Below are 17,514 nucleotides of genomic sequence, written 5' to 3'. Positions count from 1 at the left end.
TCACGTAATTAATGCTCATCGGATACGAGCTTGGAGTTCTTATCTAACCTTTCAGAAACACAAACATCAACATCAAGCGATCTCCTTCATATTCCAACGAACCAAAAGAAGAATGCTAAATATTCAATAATTTATTGGCACAAAATATTATACTATACAAGATCTTATATTATTTTGTTCTCTCTATTTGTCATCATCTAACTACATATATTGACACGTATGAAATTAATTTCTTTTGTTGATTGATAATAATTATAGGAAGACGTTGAACAAAACTAATAGTTTTAGACTTTTTTGGATTTCAGTTCTATACGTTTGGGAATTTTCTATCATATATGTTTGCTCTGTAAAACACTTTTGATCATATTCTTTAATAGCAGTTAGGGATGTTGACGTGAACTTCATTTCGTCAAACCTGTCCTAAGTGATTGTAAATTGTCCACAAGGTAACTTTCTATTGGATGAAAATAAAAAGTTAAAAAATCAAACAAAATTAAAAAAATTAACATAAGAAGTCCACGTGATAATTTTTTGTTTGTTGAAAATTTTAAAAAGAATTTAAAATTAATTATTATTTTTAATGGTCAAAATATTGTAGAAAATTAAAAAAAAAAATTAAAAAAGGAAAGTCGAAAAAGGGGCGATGATCAAGGGTGAAGATCTCAATTCCGACTACCGCCTCACAATTGGAGTGACCCGATGACCTTAATAAGAGGTGGTATTAATTCATTTAATTGGATGTAAGCTTATAACCACACATGTGCCTTTCTTGAAGTTTCTTTGTAGGGCTGAATTAATATATTCAAATTCAAGTGAGACGTTGATGTGTATATTATGTATAGATGTGTATATTGTATATACATATATATGACGTATACTTTTATTATACATATAATAACAATATGCATTATTAACTAATTACTCGTCCTTTTCTCTGCCCCTTTAAATAGCAAATACGAGACAATTAATAGTACCATAAAAAAAGGGCAAATACGAGACAATAGAGATTACCTACCATTTATGTCACATCCATCCAAGGTACAGACGAGACTCAAATGACTGACTGTTCGCGTAACACAGTTAACGTTGATAAGGCAAATTCCTAATTTGGACAAATTACGCCTGCTCGTGGAATCACTTAAAACTAAAATGCTTAATTTTAATTACCGTAAATTGATTTAAACAGTTCGATACTTGTTTCGCTTAAATAATGTCTCGGATTTAAGTTCTTATAAATGCTGAAAACCCGTGCTATGAGAGTTTTAGTCCTTAGTGGGCCGACCCAACTAGTCTGAATTAGTCGAGGTCCAATTTAACTTCCAGATATCCTAATTCACAGCGAAAAAATGCTTAATTTTATTTCTGTCAATGTAGTGAAAAACTACCTAAAGATAGTTGTGTATATAATATACATACATACTATCAGAGATGGACTGAGAGAGCTGAGGGTGGCAATCGACCGTCCTAAAATTTTGACGTTGTACGAAAAATCATAAGTTCTTCCACCATTTTTAGTGAGATCACTTATGTTCGCCCTCTAACTGGCAAAGTTACTTTCTCTTTTGCCCTCTAAGGACTCGCTCCCCTCGATCGAAATCCTGGGTTTATCCCTACATATTTTATATTATATATATAGTTACCATATTTTAAGGAGTTCGATGACGATATAAAATCGCATGATTCAATAAAATGGCATCGTGAGAACTTTAGTTTATGTGCCTATCATGTCAAGGCCAAGACGAACTGCAGATTCTGATGATCAAGTTTGACTGAAGCTTAGCCGGCGGCCGGTCGAGATCGTAGCGATTTCACAGACTCATAAATAGGGATGCATGCGTGGATTGGATTCATGCACGAAGGAATCTTAGAGTTAATATGGGCCCATAACAAGAAAATTCGTTCACTTATTGGGCCATGATCTTGGAAGTGAATTCGGACATCTTCCATAGTTCCTCATCGTACTAACCCCGAAATTTATCCGGTATTTCATCCATGTACAAATCATCCAGAGGCAAAAGTCCGTACATTTAGACCGGTCTTACATTACTAAAATTTACGCATTTTCATGTTGTATTTATGAATGTTTTGATGAAATCCGGCCCAAAGGCATATATATATTGAACTAATTACTGGAAGGAAGCCAGTCGTTTTCTCAACCCCACAAGTTGAACTAGTAGATGACAACTACCCCATTTCTGATCTCAATAAATAGAGACCGTGATTGAACAGGAAAAAGGAAGGTTCATGAACGAGGGGCATTTTGGGGTTAACTCCGAGCTCATATCGAAGAAAGCCGGTCGCTGGAATATAGCTAGTCACGGCAATATGAGCCATATATCGATTACCTGAGATGGACGAGAGAAGCTTTATCTTATTTATACAATTTCCCAGATAGGAGAGGGAGGAGAGAAGCCTCCGGTCTCCCATAGATTACACTTACCACAAACTCGTTCAAGAAGTACAGAAGAATTCCAATCGGTACATACAACTTACAAAAAGGACAGTGCTACCGAACCCCAAAAAAAATCGACCCGTGAAGAGGGAGGGGAAAAAAAAAGAAAAGAAAAAAATCGCAAACATGCTGAATCAGTTAAATGGATTGATTCATCAGCTGCAGAGATTCGGGATACAGACCCCTCCATCGGGATTATTCTGCTGCTCCTTCCAGATCCGACCTGTGACCCTAAGCTTCAGCTCCTTCCGGTCCCCGCCAGAGAAGAATAGGGCCATGTTTCGCTGGATTATGAGGCCGTCATGGCTGTCGCGGACCTTCCGGTGGCTGTCCCGGATGCTACGTGGGGTCCCCTCCCATGTCAGCTTTCGCCCGTTGCCCCCAACCTCGAGGCTGTAGCTGTAGTTCCGGGCCTCGGCCTCATCCCCCATGAACCGGAGGAATGCCATGTAGACCGGAGCCATCCCGAGCTGGAATGCCTCAAAGTGGAGGCAGAAATACTGCCCGAAGCAGTGAAATACCTGGAATAATAATATTCGGAAGAAATCACTCAACGAAAAGAAAAACAGAGCAAGATATAGTAAGTTTGCTCTTTTTTATTTCTGGATCCATCTCCATTATTTTCTTTCCGTATTTGCACGTGGAAAATGCATCTTGACTCCCCTTTTACTCAATATACTCTCTTAGAAAGCAGATAAAAGATCATCTGGAAACAATATGTCCAGTAGTCATTCTTATTGGTGCTTCATGGATACTGATAATGGAAACCCAGAGATTCTTTAGAAATCAAAAGGACATGACTTCCTCACAACAGACTAGTTACAAGATTAACAAGAATCGAAGCAAAAGCATCAAAGAGTTACATGTTGGTTCGCTAGTGCATCTGAAGATATTACCATATAATATTCAACACTGCAAACTCAAGTCAAAGCAGGCATGTTATGTAGTTTGATCCTAGGTTCCGGTGCATATCCTTCTACTAGCGAACACTCAGGCATGAGAAATCTTTAATGGAACCACAAGTGAGAGATGCATTCACAATGCCAACAAGATCCTTATTCCAGTAAAACATCAACTTAACACCAGCAAGTTCAAAGTGAACTACATGGGATCCCAGTAAAAGTCGGCATTCTTTACATCCTTCCCAACCCGACCAGGTACAGCTATTTCTTAGGGAAAAACAGAGGTTCTAATGGCTACTTACCATCAGTAACATGTGTTTCTTGCTCAACATATCTGAACTGTTTGGAAACAACCAACCCCATTTTGACAATTAACTACACAAACTGCATCAGTAAAAGGATCCTTTTCCTAATGAAGAGGGAGGAGGGAGAAGGACAAGACTTACAGTTAGCATCCATGTAGCGTTTTCAACCTCACGAGGGTTTGACTTGACATATCGATGGTTAAATGTGCAACCAGTGTGCATATCCACCTTGTGGTCATCCCTTAGGTGAGAGACTAAGAACGGAATGTCCCCGATGATGGAGCAATCTGACCCAGCATAAGGACAGTTATAAGGCCTGAAGTTGCATAGCGCCTCGTGCTTGAGTTTGCTGTAATATGGGAAAATCTCTGGGCAGCCCAAAGAGTAGTACTTGCACGGGAGTTCGAGAGACTCAGCTACCTTCTCCAGTGCCAAACACCTAATGTCACCGAGTTCTTGCCTACAGGTAGGGCACCGGTTGTGGACCCTTGTTTTACATGTGGAACACAATGTATGTCCATTGTGGCACTGCAAATGATATATACACAAAAATGATCAATAACACCATTTTGATGCAACAATTGCTAATTGTGTTGGCCTAGATAGCCGGTTCTATCATTGAACAGAAAAATTTTACCTGCGGAACACAATGTACGTCCATTGCAGCACTGCAAATGATATTAAAAAACAACCAAGTTCTCACCTAACAACTCATCAAACATCATCTATTGCAAAATGCAGTCAGGGGGAAAAGCAAGGAATCCTAGTTAATTATAGGTTCTACGATACAGTCCCTCGACAATAAGAAAATCGATTCCTATAATCATTGTCTTCTTTCTTTCATTGAGGATGCAGGTATTCAAGCCCCTAGGAGCAGCCAATTAGCACTGACCAATCCTCGGAACTTAGTGCAGCTTAAGAAGTACAAGTAGTAGCCACAATCCCACAACTACTTCTACCTACATGCTTCCAAAACTGGTCCCTATGTTTGCCAGTGCGCTGGGAGTAATTGATAATTACATTACTGCACAGAATAATCACAACCAACAAACAGCATGAAAATTATCCCGGCAATTTTGGCTTCCGGACAGACACATGCATCATGCAGATCAGACACAGCACAAAGCTACACAGTGCTGCCACACATCCAACACAGACATATTCAGTTACAGGGGCTGACAAAAAACAAAGGGACAAGACACAAAAGGACAGACCTGATGGATTGGGGGATACATGGAATTGGTACAGACGGGGCACTCGAGCAACTCGTGGACGCTCGTGGCGGGGGCGATGGCGGTGGGCCCCACGATGTTGGACGCAGGGCTAACATTCGCGCCGGCCGCCGCGATCGGGTTCGGGGGCTTGGAAGCGGAGAACTGAGGGGAGTGGTGGGAAAGAGGGTGGTGGGGATGGTGGTTGTGGAGGCTGCCATGGTGGAGATTGTGGATCTCATGATCATCATCCACCCCTCCTCCATCGACAGTGGACACACACTCAATGCTGTCCAATTCCATCACCAACACTACACCTAACCCTTCAACCCCCAAAATGAATTCTCGACGAATGCCCACAAAAGATCTCCCAAAAGGGTCTCAAGATCTCATCAAAGAACGCAGAAATCAATCACTTCCTCGGCCGTCTCCGGCTGTGTCTCCCCGGAAAGTTCTTGTTGGGGTTGAGGGTGGAAGCAAAGCAAGGAAGGAGAAGAATGAGTGGATGGCTTCACAGGGCATCAAACGGACTCTCTCTCTCTCCTCCCTCTCTCTCTCTCTCTCTCTCTCTACTCTCTCTTGATTTTGTGGGAAAGGAGGTTCCTTTCTTCGTTGGATCCTTTCCTTCTCCCTTCCCTCCCTCCCTTCCTCCCTCCTGAAGAGAGCGCTTGCTTTGGAGAGAGAGACAAAGGTGGCCGTTGATGGGAGGGGTTTGGATTGGGATCAGACGGTTGAGGCCTTCCCATTTGTTTCACATTTTGGCTTTGGCATCTGTATTGGTCGGATTAGGAAGGAGACAGAACATAAAGTGGACATATCTTTGAGTGCATTATGTAATATTTAATCAACATTACTATATTTTTTTTTATCAATATATTTACTAATAATAAATATAAGATGTGACAGATTTGCCGAGTATGTGAGCAGAAAGTTTTGATCTCCGTGACTTCTTTTACGATACCACCAAGAAATCACATCGAGATTTTTTTACTGCCATCAACACGTTAAGTTATCCACTTGGTCGGATATGAATCAACTATCATCACATCCAACTCAAAAGTTACTCGAGTGAAATTACTGAATGAAATATGTAATGAGAAGTTTGACGGATGAAAAAGTGATTTATTTAATTATGCATAATGTTTAAGAGCGGGATTAGATCATGGCAAGGTATACAAGGTATAAAGTTTAAATTTTGAGGGAAAATTTTCTTGAATAAAGCATAATTTTTAACAAAGGGATAAGATCATGGCAAGGCACACGACGTAGAATGCTTAAATTTTGATGGAAAAATTTCGACCGAGTGAATGTGTCCAAACAATATCATCCTGCCAAATATTGCAAGTTCTTAGATGAATCTAATCTAATAAGTATCCAAATGGGAGCATTGGGCTGTGACCCCTATAGCTTCCGGAGGCTTGCATTTCTTTTTCCTTTTTTTTTTCAATTGACGAGAAAAAAAAAAGATCGCAAGCCTCGAGCTTGCAATAATAAAGGTTGTGGGCTCATTCTCATATGGACCATATGCTTGTCCACTCAATTGTTGTTCAACTCAGGCCCATCAAGAATTGACTTTCCCTCAGTTCGAAGATTGATAAATTGAAAATCATACTCTCTCATATAGTTCCGTTCCCAACAATGTAAGTTTAAGAAATTAATTGGATACATATAAATCTAAAAGAAACGTTCTCTTTTCAATTCAAATCAATACTTTGATTTTGGGATTAATCGTACTTGTAGATGACGGGGCTTGTACTTTGAGAACCAACGATTTTACTTATAATGATCGCCATGAGTCTTTTCTCATATACTTAATTTGAGAGTCGCAATGTCGCACATCGAAAAAATTAAAAAGAAAATTCTGAGTTATAAAGTGATTGAAACTCACCATTTTATTAATTTCAATTTTTTAAAAAATTAGGACGGATCAAACCGCTTATGACGTAATGGAAATCTTTCTATATGGAATTTAACAACATATATGGCTTTTAGGATATAATTATGCAGGGACAATACATCACTAAACATCATCTTGCCAAAAAGAAACTTCCATTTTCGCTTCAAATCAGTACTTTGATTTTAGGATTAGATCGTAATCTGTGAACTCATGGTTTACTTTTCTATACACACTATAATTGATGCCGTGATTTTTTTTTTTTCCTGACATGTGTCATGTAAAATCTTTCTCATTATAGTTATAGCTATATCCTTGAGAAATTGGCAAAAGTTGTCTTTTTTAATAGATTAAGGCGGGATTAAAAAAAATTACAAGAGAAAAAAATATTCGATTTTTATCAATAAAATTATTATTATACTTCTTTATTTAGTTTTGTATTTTTTATATTAAAGTCACAGATCTTCCTTAAAAAATTAATGGCAAATCTTTTTTCATTGGAGTAAACAAAAAAGTGAAAAAAAGAAAAGCATAATGAATAATCAAGCATGCAAAAGCTGCACCAAACCTTAAAAAGGTGAGAAGGAAATTTTCAGTGTGTCATCATTATTTGCCCCTGTTAGTAGTTGGGACCTCTTGTTTTTAAGCTGTTGACTATGCACCTTTGGTAAATTAATGTCCCTCCTTAATAATTTCCCCCGTAGTTAAGAGGGTGGGAAGAGTAACATAATTCTTACTTATAATGCACATCTCCTAATTGTTTGATCTATAATTCTCATATGTCTTGCTATCTTAATAATAATAATAATCTTATTTATAAAGGTATGCTTGTCGGTTGAGAAAGTTTTTAGTCGTTAAGTTAAGAATTTGACAAACACACGGATTCGCACGATTCAAAACCATTTTATTAGTTTTTTCTAGTACTAAAAAAAAACTTTTAAAAGTTCTGCGCGATTTGAATTGAGACACCATAAATAGCATATATACCATTGTTGATAATTACTATTATGTGCTTTAATTACATAGTTGTTTAAAATTCATTTATGTCAATCTGACATAATTCATTGGACATTTTAATGCCAGAGAGATATATTATAGACTGTCTTTTCTGATAGTAGAATTGGCATTAGGCGATATCTTGGAGCCCAGGACTTATAGACGTACCATTATTTATCTGTACAAGTTGAGTATAGGAAGAAGAGATGGGGTTCGAAGCAATGTCGTGTCATGTCCACATCACGATCTATATTCCTAAAGTAGGGTATAATGATGGAATGGCTCATTCAAAAGCCATGCACAAGGGATTCCTTAATAGGCGTAGTCAAGTATCGATCGACGATTCAATTAACCAGGTATGTTCGAGCGAATGTTACCAAATATACTTGATACTACCATCTATCAAATTTGATGAAAGGTGGGTGGCACCAAACCCTATCCAACACATCAAAAAGAGGTGAGATTTTCCCAACTAAAGGCATTCCCCCCCTCCCTAATGAAGTCCTCTTTTAGTGTGAGTTGCTCCAATTTTCCCTTTAAACGCAAGCAAAGGGACCATTTCTACATATGTGTTTTGTGTGTTGTTTTGTGTGTGTGTGTGTGTGTATATACGCCTCCTGTATTTCATATATAAAAGAAATTTGAAAATCTTAAAAATGAATAAATAAAGAACTACTATATGATTCAATTGAGCTTCTTTAGTTAACTATAACTACTGCCCTTTCTCTCCCCATTGCAACAAAGTATATTATCAAAAGAAACTTAAAATCATTCCCCTTAAAATCCATGAAAGGATAACTTACAAATTCGAAGTGATTGAAAGTTTGTACGTGCAGGGAAGATTAATAATTGCATGGGAACATCCAAGTACTTGCAAACGCGGTCTAGATTTAAATCGCAAACGAAGTACATATGGACCACATAGTAAGTTGTTTCTGGTAGCTCGATGTTTACAACGTCCTCGAGTAGATCTAGAATTCCTATATGCTGATGCCTTGTTGACGAACTGATCTCAGCATCTCATGGAACCAGACAGATTCCTACATTCTATTTAGAGGACAGTTTAGATGACAACATATCTCATTTTGCCCCTCAAAGTTTTCTCCTATTCTCAATATGGCCCAATTTTTTCCCTCGTGGTCTTGCAAACCCTTTTCACAAGGTCAAAACATTTGACCTGTCGTGCTACTTCAAATCCAAAAGACGATGAAATCGTGCTCCCTCTAGGTTCTCCATAGTGTATACAATACGCTATTAAATATACATTCTTAGACTTTTTAATGACATTATCACTCTTAACTTACTATTTTATCCAATTGAATAATCCAATGCTTGACATCCTAATACATGTTCACTCGATCGTTCTCTTCAATAGGATTACTTTGTCTGTAATTTAGGTACTAGAAAATCCATATATTTGCACAAGATTAATGAACCAGGTTTGCGGATTTTAATGCGAGCTCTCATAGCTTGTGAGAGTTTTGAAAGGCATCCGCAGCGAAACTCGAGAAGGAATGAAACTACGGGGGTGAATCTAAAGGGAAAACGAAACTTGGGGGGCAGACATTCCCTATTTATCGATTAATCCTACGCGCCATCAAGGGCAGTGTGGGGTGACGTGTCCGCAATCTATTGGTCGGGCCTTCAACCGTATTCACTCCGGGAACGAAATCTCCCGTGACTCCGATAAATACCGACGGCGAATCCGCGGGGTCCGTTACTCTCTCTCTCTCTTCATTTCTCCTCTCTTCAGTCGGCTGCCATTCACATGATCTCGCTCCGGTCCTCGATCGTCCAAATGCGCGTGACATGGTTGCCGGAATCCAACTGACGGCCTCTCCAGCCCGACGATCAGCGATCGAATTCCGAGCAGCGTTTGTATCAGGTTCGCTTCCTTCGTCTTCTTCAACCTCCGCTTCAACCGCATTGTCTGCTTCTGCTCTGCTTTACTGTCAGGTTGATCATCCGCTGCTCATGCAGCAGCTTCTTCTTCTTCCTCCTCCATTTTCCCATGCCGGCTCGTCAAATTCGCCTCTGTTCTTCCAAATTGCTCAAAATTTATCGTTTAAATCAGCAAGTCCTCTCTCCACAGAGTCCTTGAAATGCACACAGAGTCAGTTGCTTCTTCCTCCTGTTCAACCGCACTCTGTTTTCCACTCCTTCACCGTTAAACCGGTGACCGGACCGGCTGCTCAAGATGTTGCTTCTTCTTCTTCCTCCATTTTCCCGTGCCGGTTCCTTCCATCCGTCTCTGTTCCTTCAATTTGTTACCATATCAGTCATTGAAATGCGCCGAGTCGGTATTATCAGTTCTACGAAGCTGCATTCATTCTCGTCACCACCTTCCTCTCTTACTCATCTTTCCGGCGATTTTCCGTCTCGAAAACTATGCATGCATTTGATTAATCCGTTGATTATTCTCATGAGCAAAAGCTGTGTAAATGATATGGAAATGTTCATCGTTCACGTATGAAGCTGATCTTATCGGAGGATATGGGGAAGAAAGGGAGCAGCTGGTTCTCCTCTGTCAAGAGAGCCTTCAGATCTTCTCCAAAGGAATTGCCTGAGAAGAAGGTAACACCAATTGGATTCTTCAACATTTCTTATACAATAATACATATATATATGTATTATCGATCATAATTCCTCTGCATGAAATCCTAATTAATTGTGGCAAAAATAAAAAATAAAAAAGAAAATCTGATTAATTAATTAAATTAGTATTTCTGACATTCTCAATTGCTTGACCAACCAACCCCAAGTGTCCAATTGATATTGCTGATAATAATCTTTTAGTGTAAGCTACGGAATTATACAATACCCATATTTGGGGGCTGCTGATCACATATGAATACGATTCATTGCATATTCATAGGACCACATGCACACAGTTGGAGAAGGCAATGTTAGATGGAGACATGTAACGCATGCATATTAATTGTGTAATCAAGTCAAATAATAAATAGGCAGTAAATAGTAGTGTCAACTTGGGAGGAAAATACATTTATTTCTCTGAGCATTGAGAATACATGTCACGGAATTATGCCAGGGGAGGTTCTATCTAGAAGCAGGATAATCACAAATAAGTAAGGAAAGTTAATCTTTTTACCGTAATTATTCAAATTTCATAAGTTAACAAGACTCCGGGCTACAGCCCCTTACCGGCACTCATACGAGGAATCGCCACGGTCATTTTTTGATATATGCCTATGTCAAACTTCAATGGCACGGGTAGAGATTTTGTTTTCTTTTTTCAGTGCCAGAGCACATGCATATCCAAAATTTATAGATTTGACATACTCATGGGTAATATGGATTTCCCGATCTCGGCTGTCGTGTGTATATACGTGGATCATAATATTCGATAAGGTTGAGCCAGAAGCTTCAGTTGCAAAGTGATCACATCAATGTCCACACACCTAACACTTATTTATGGTCCCCAACAGCAAAAGATGAACAAGAAAACAACTAATAGCCTGTCTACCTTTGTGACAAGTTCCTTTCACCCACCAAAGCAATCATCTCCTCGGTCTTTGCCTTCTCATGTGCTTTCTCGTGTCATTTCCCTATCAACCTGCAATGAATGATGAACCGGCAATATACCATTTCTGGAGTTGGCCTAACTGATTAACTGACTAATCCTGCCTTTTAACTGATAATTATCTTGCAGAGGGAAGGCAGGGAGAAATGGCAGCATGAGGCCCCTGAGGTGGTTTCATTGGAGCATTTCCCAGCAGTGGAGAGCTCTCCCGATGTCACGAACGAGCAGGAGAGTGTCGCATCATCGCCGACGATCGAGGACAGGAATCATGCAATTGCCGTGGCTGTGGCAACTGCAGCTGCTGCCGAGGCTGCAGTGGCAGCAGCCCAGGCGGCTGCCAAGGTTGTCCGGTTGGCCGGCTACGGTCAGCACTCTCGAGAAGAAAGGGCTGCCATTCTCATCCAATCTCACTACAGAGGCTACTTGGTAAGTGACAAAGATATTATTTCTTTATCATTGGGATATGTGGAATGGTGATATGATCCTGCAGTTTACTTATTGTTCCGTGCACAGGCGCGAAGGGCACTGAGAGCTTTGAAGGGGCTGGTGAGGCTGCAAGCGCTGGTGAGGGGCCACAACGTGCGGAAGCAAGCGCAGATGACTATGCGGTGCATGCAGGCACTCGTGCGAGTCCAGGCCCGGGTGAGGGCCCGCAGGCTCCAACTCACCCATGACAAGCTCCAGGACCTAGGTAACATGGAGGATCAGGAATATGAAGAAGAGGAAGAGGAGGAAGAAGAAGTTGCAGCTGGGAGAAGAAAGCTGCAGCAGAGCCCAGCGGTGACGAGCAAGTATGAGGCGAGGAAGAACTGGGATCATCGTATTGGTGGGGGCAGCCATCAGAGCTCTAACGTACAGAGGGTGAAGGACAGCACTACTAGGCAGCATGATGCTGTGGTGAAGAGGGAGAGGGCTCTTGCTTACGCTTATCCCTGCCAGGTTCGTCTTCATCCGATTTTATTTTATTATTATTATTATTATTTTGGGTTCATTCTACTTGCAGCATGATCAATTCACAAAATGGAATGATGAATGCATAAGATTGGAACGGGTCGATTAATTAATAATATAAGAATTATTGTAAAGTGATCCGATTAACCAGGCCATTATATTTTTCGGTTTCAATTCCAACGTACCAAAGGAGTCATTAGCTTGCGAGGGCAACTTTACAGTTTTAAAATCGGAACTAATTATCAGTATATTAATAGTTATATTAGGCTGCGAGAGCGGTACCAAATCGAGGCAACTCTAGCATATGCTTTTGTAATACTTTAAGAAGTTTGAATTTGACCAAAGTAACACATCCTTTACTGAAAAATTTCATTGATTATCTAACAAAGGCGATGGCATCATAGACCTTCCCCAAGTCATATGTTTTGGAGCCTAGGTGGACTTAAAATTTGATTCCTTGAATTGAATCTCTGTATCGACTCAGCAGCAACTGGGACAAGCCGACCCGGCCGAAGCAGAAGCCGAGTTATACGGGAACGAACAGGAGAAGGCCCAGTGGGGATGGAATTGGCTGGAGCGATGGATGTCCTCACAGCCTCACCACGTCCGTCAATCAGCCTCCCGGGGCATCTCCTACGTGGCCATCCCCACCACGGTAACCGCCACGACGACCGCCACCACTGCAGATGACGTCTCCGAGAAGACGGTGGAGATTGACACCCCCACCACGGACAACACCAGCCCCTACGCTCCGGGCCGTCACCACCGGCAGAAATCCGGCTCGAACAGCGGCGGCTCAGTGCCGAGCTACATGGCCCCGACACAGTCGGCGAAGGCCAAGGTCCGGGGCCAGGGAGCCACGCCGAAGCAGCAGCGAAGCCCGAGTGGGCCGCAGTGGAACTCGTCCACGAGGAGAGGATCGAGCTTCAGCGGACCGGGCTTTGACTCGTCTAGCTCAGGAACGATGAGCAGCTCCACTTACCAGGCGCCGAGAAGCCCGAGCCCCAAGGTAAATGGGCCCCACCGACGGGCTGCAGCAAATTATGGGCCGGAGCCCATTTATATGGATGAGTGGATGTTGCCCGCCGTAGGGCATAGCCCGACTTGGAGGCATGATTTTGCCTGATTCACTTCGGCCTTTTTCGATCCTTCACCAGCACCTCGCCCCCTCTCTCTCTCCCTTCCTCCCAACCCACCCCGTCCCCTCCCATTTCTCTCCTTCTCTCTTCAAATTTATATATTTCAAAAATTTTCCGGCCTATTTCAATTTCTTGAATAAGGACCTTTTTTATTTATTTTTTATTTTTCCACGTGAAGTGATGTGAACGTCGACCTCCACTGTTGTTTGTCAATGAATATACTGCTTATGACTGCTATTTGTCTATGGCTTAATAAATTTCTCCATGTTGGTTACTGCTCATCCCTACAAATTCCATGCTCGAGAATCTGTGTGATGAACAGACCAAGTTGGAAAACCTCGCGCTCTTGACGGCTTTCATCTCAAGATATTATTGATGCTATCACTAAGCCCCAAGTATCAGTACACATCAAATAGCAGTAAATTGAAAATCCGCAAAACTCTTACAAACAGGACCGATGAAATAGCTATAAATTCGATTCACCCACAAGGAGTGAGCTTCTTGTTGCCTGCACCGCGGGGATTGTCATCTTTCCAATCATCCCAAGCCCTTGCCTTCTCTACCGCGGCGTCATCGTATTCATCTTCATCCTCGTCATTGGCTGGGCCCGGCTTCCTCGGTTTGTCCTTGTACCAGGCAGAGTTGGCTTCTTCCATGAGTTTGGCATTCCTCTCCTGGAACTTGTTCATTATCTCCATCTCCTTCAACCCTGCTTCTTCTATACTCATGGTGGGCAACCTGAATAAAAGAAGAGGGGGAGACAGACAGACCGACCGAAAGACAGACAATTAGAAGCTCTCTTCTCCATGTTTTTGCAATTTTCACGCTTTTATGGATAACGGCACATTTCTTAATGAGCATACATGCCATATATAGCTTTTTGACAAAATCTTATGCCACAATAAGAATGCCAGACAAAATGCGACCACCTTTTAAGTTGGATTTCATTTTCTTTATTTTCCAATTCCTTGCAACCAAAACGTTCTCAGTACTGCTGAATGCTTAGCATTCATTTCGGGATTTAAAAATTGAATCATACCTATAACTGGGTTGGAAAACTCGTGCTGCCATCCTATCCCTCTCGCTCGTAAAACTGCCATTAACGAGACTCGCAGGTCCAAATATGAGCGGCTGGTGTTTGTGTTCATGCGCCTGAGAGACGCTTGCTCTGCCTTCTAAAACATCTTGGGCAAAAGTTGCACATGTAATGGGTGGGGCTGGCTTTGTGTACTGAGCTCGAGCTGCAGCATTGCGATGCCAAGCCTCAGCTGTTTTGGTCCGCTCATCTAGGACATCACGAGAGACTTCCTTTTCCCCCTCCTGGGAAAAAAAAAAATGATGTAAGATCTTCCTTTAACGCGTCAACTGGAAGTCTTGAACCACTACTGACCAGAATGGTTGTACAAATTTTTAGACTCTGTTCAATCTTTTCAGACAATTAATATAACTAAATAGGAATGTGCCCTCCAGCCCTCCATATTTAGTTTCATTGATAACAGGACTTATCAGGAAACATAAGTTAGCGTTCTCAAGCAGATCCAAAAGTAACAGAATCCGTATGAGGATTGCCCTTCACAACCTTAGTTGAAGCCTAATCCAATCTACTGAGAGTGAAAAGTACCTTCAATTGCATTTCCTTTACTGCAGAAAGAATTTCTTCCTCTTTCTTCAACATTTCCAGCAAATCAAGAGCCTGCGCATATACAAGGTATCCAGGAAATGTAATATTATGAAAACATTTCTACCCAATGCTTGACCAAGCCAATTAGATAACACAAACCTTGCAAATTGCTAACGATGTTGTAGTAAGCCAAGCCTGCAAAAGAAGATAGTTGCTTAAGATGAATGCTCCGCAGCTGACTCAGAACCAACAAAGAAGAAAAAAAGCACGCATGCAAAATTAAAAGAACTTCCAATGATTATCATCTACACAGAATTGGAACTGGTCACAGCATGGTTGTGCATTTGCATTTGTCCTAGTTCATGCAAACCAAACACATGCTTATGCATTTCTTGCACATCTAGAGTGTCCCGGACAACCATCTGTTAACAACAACTAACCTCGCGCTCCTCCTCGCCATCCTCGTCCAGGTCTTCTTCCTCTCCTGTCTCAACAGGAGTAGATAAAGCAGCTGCTCTGGTAGATCTCCCACGCCTCTCTTTTCTCTCCTTGATTTCTAGGAGCTTCGATTCTGCAGCTCTTTGACGTTTGAAACGAGCAATCTACATCAAGAAGTGCAGTGATTTAAAACCGTAAATCGCAGTATGTGCATTATATCATCAAATCACTAACGAAGGACCTAATTACACCCATTTCTTCAACTCTTTTTCCTCCATTTGTCTTTGTCAGCAGCAAGGAAAATTACCTTTAGAGCTCTTCGATCTGCCAACTGATTAGAACCTCCCTGTGTCAATGTCTCTAGCTCCTCTTGAGGTAAGAGTTCCATCGATTCACAGAACGATATAAATTCCTGCAAATCATCAACATCAACAGATGAGGCCATGGAAGCATCAGAAAGCAGGACGTGAGAAATTCTATCATCACGAACAAACCTTTAATTTCGCCTGGTTAGACTTAACTATCTGAGACCTATCAGACTCCGAGAGCTTCTCCATCAACTCAACAAGATAAAAAGGCACCTACAAGAGAACATCCATGGCGTCACATCATCCAGAAAGCAGCAACTCGGCGTGTTAGAACCAGCAATGGCGAGTGAAAGTGAAAGCAGCGCACTCACCAGGATATACTTGAGGTTGGTGGTGCTGATATCATCCTTCGTCTCGTTCGCGGAGAACAATCCGAGCTTACTGATCATGTCCTCGCATTTCTGCAGGCTCTGAATCCCCTTCTTCACAGTATCCTTCGCTCCCAAACAAACCGAAAAACGATAAAATCAAGATGGAGACACGACGGACGGAGAGAAATTCGAAGAGCGAGATCGGGCGGATGAGGCTCACCTGGTCGACGGACGATTCCGTGGAGGCGAGGTGAATCTTGCGAGCCTGTTCAAAGAGAGCTGGCAGAGACATGTCCTCCATCTTCAAGTCGCCCTTGCCGACGCTCGCAGAGCACAAACCCTAAGCAGAGATCGAGACTTTGGGATCTTCGGATGGATGAATGAATGAGGAAGAAGAAGAAGAAGACGAAGACGACCTTCGTCCTTCGAATGTGTGAGAAGAGAGTTCGAGAGTTTCTTCCATAATTAATTAACCACCTCCCGTTCTACTTTTTCCATATTTACGTTTTAGCCCTTACTTTTTCTCTTGATCTAAATATGCCACTAAACTCACAAAATTGATCAGTTTGCCTCTCAACCTATGTGGCGGTGGCCATGCTTTTGCTAGCTTTGTAAAAACAAAACATGGGGAGCTGCCTGCCTGACACTTTTGGTTCCTTATTTATCTTTTGCATTGTCTTATGAATCCGGCGAATCAGCGCCTCCACAGAGAGAACTCGGAGTCGACGCCAAAATTATAGAGCGCACAGGAAAAATGACTTCACCATCGCTAATTAAAGACTTTGTGAACAACTGTCAATCGATTACATTCGATCTCCTACCGAGTTCACTTATTTTTTAAAGACATATATAGATCTTTCATTTTTTAAAACTTTAGGAGCTGTTTCATTCCTAGGTCCTCCCAATTTTTTTATCTTGCAAACGTTAAGAAATGGGCTAAGTTTTCGTAAACATGTCGTCTGCTGTACTTCTTTTCTTTCAATAATTTTTTTATCCCTAAAGAAAAAAATATAATAAATTGACACACGACATTGCATAAGAATATACTCATGTACTAAATTTATATTGTTACCGTACTGCTACTAAGTCTCTCTGTTAACCAAGACATACTTTCAGAGCCACAACATATATATATATATATATTCCCCATTCATAGGTCCGAAATCCACGTCTATGAATGAAAATGTTCGAATGATCAACTCTGCAATCAATTGTTAGAATCAATAGGTTTGAATGATCGATTCTGCAATCAGTTGTCAAGAATCAATAGGTCTTCAAATCGGTCATTTGAAAAAATTGAAACCACTATTATTGTATGATCATAATTCCCAAATATCGAAATTATTGATCAGTGGAGGAACAATATCACCATTTTTGTTCAACAA

The 17,514-nt window shown here is 41.1% G+C and overlaps 3 protein-coding genes across 4 annotated transcripts; 1 reads left to right on the top strand and 2 right to left on the bottom strand.

Annotated features, from left to right (window-relative positions):
• Positions 1-2,351: 2,351 nt before the first annotated feature.
• LOC116205014 (E3 ubiquitin-protein ligase SINAT5-like) lies at positions 2,352-5,505 on the bottom strand. Its single transcript, XM_031537434.1, has 3 exons — positions 4,874-5,505; positions 3,801-4,187; positions 2,352-2,973 (listed from the first exon to the last, which is right to left on the bottom strand). Exons 1-3 carry the CDS (start codon positions 5,171-5,173, stop codon positions 2,608-2,610), a joined length of 1,053 nt encoding a protein of 350 aa, XP_031393294.1. The 5' UTR covers positions 5,174-5,505; the 3' UTR covers positions 2,352-2,607.
• A 3,909-nt stretch (positions 5,506-9,414) lies between these two features.
• LOC116204051 (protein IQ-DOMAIN 1) lies at positions 9,415-13,628 on the top strand. 2 transcript variants are annotated; one of them, XM_031536104.1, is made up of 5 exons: positions 9,415-9,645; positions 10,236-10,334; positions 11,431-11,727; positions 11,815-12,240; positions 12,737-13,628. In XM_031536104.1, the coding sequence occupies exons 2-5, from the start codon at positions 10,254-10,256 to the stop codon at positions 13,376-13,378; spliced, it is 1,446 nt and encodes a 481-aa protein (XP_031391964.1). In that variant the 5' UTR covers positions 9,415-9,645; positions 10,236-10,253; the 3' UTR covers positions 13,379-13,628. The 2 variants fall into 2 exon arrangements, with proteins under 2 accessions (XP_031391964.1, XP_031391965.1); XM_031536105.1 differs by having other exon boundaries at positions 9,455-9,645; positions 12,740-13,628.
• A 109-nt stretch (positions 13,629-13,737) lies between these two features.
• On the bottom strand, positions 13,738-16,576 carry LOC116204052 (PP2A regulatory subunit TAP46). Its single transcript, XM_031536106.1, has 9 exons — positions 16,350-16,576; positions 16,130-16,252; positions 15,945-16,031; positions 15,758-15,862; positions 15,453-15,614; positions 15,172-15,207; positions 15,013-15,084; positions 14,431-14,711; positions 13,738-14,129 (listed from the first exon to the last, which is right to left on the bottom strand). The coding sequence occupies exons 1-9, from the start codon at positions 16,428-16,430 to the stop codon at positions 13,871-13,873; spliced, it is 1,206 nt and encodes a 401-aa protein (XP_031391966.1). The 5' UTR covers positions 16,431-16,576; the 3' UTR covers positions 13,738-13,870.
• Positions 16,577-17,514: the final 938 nt, after the last annotated feature.

The sequence above is a fragment of the Punica granatum genome, chromosome 4 (genome assembly GCF_007655135.1).
Source record: "Punica granatum isolate Tunisia-2019 chromosome 4, ASM765513v2, whole genome shotgun sequence".
Classification (NCBI taxonomy): domain Eukaryota; kingdom Viridiplantae; phylum Streptophyta; class Magnoliopsida; order Myrtales; family Lythraceae; genus Punica; species Punica granatum.
This window is presented reverse-complemented; position numbering and strand designations above follow the sequence as displayed.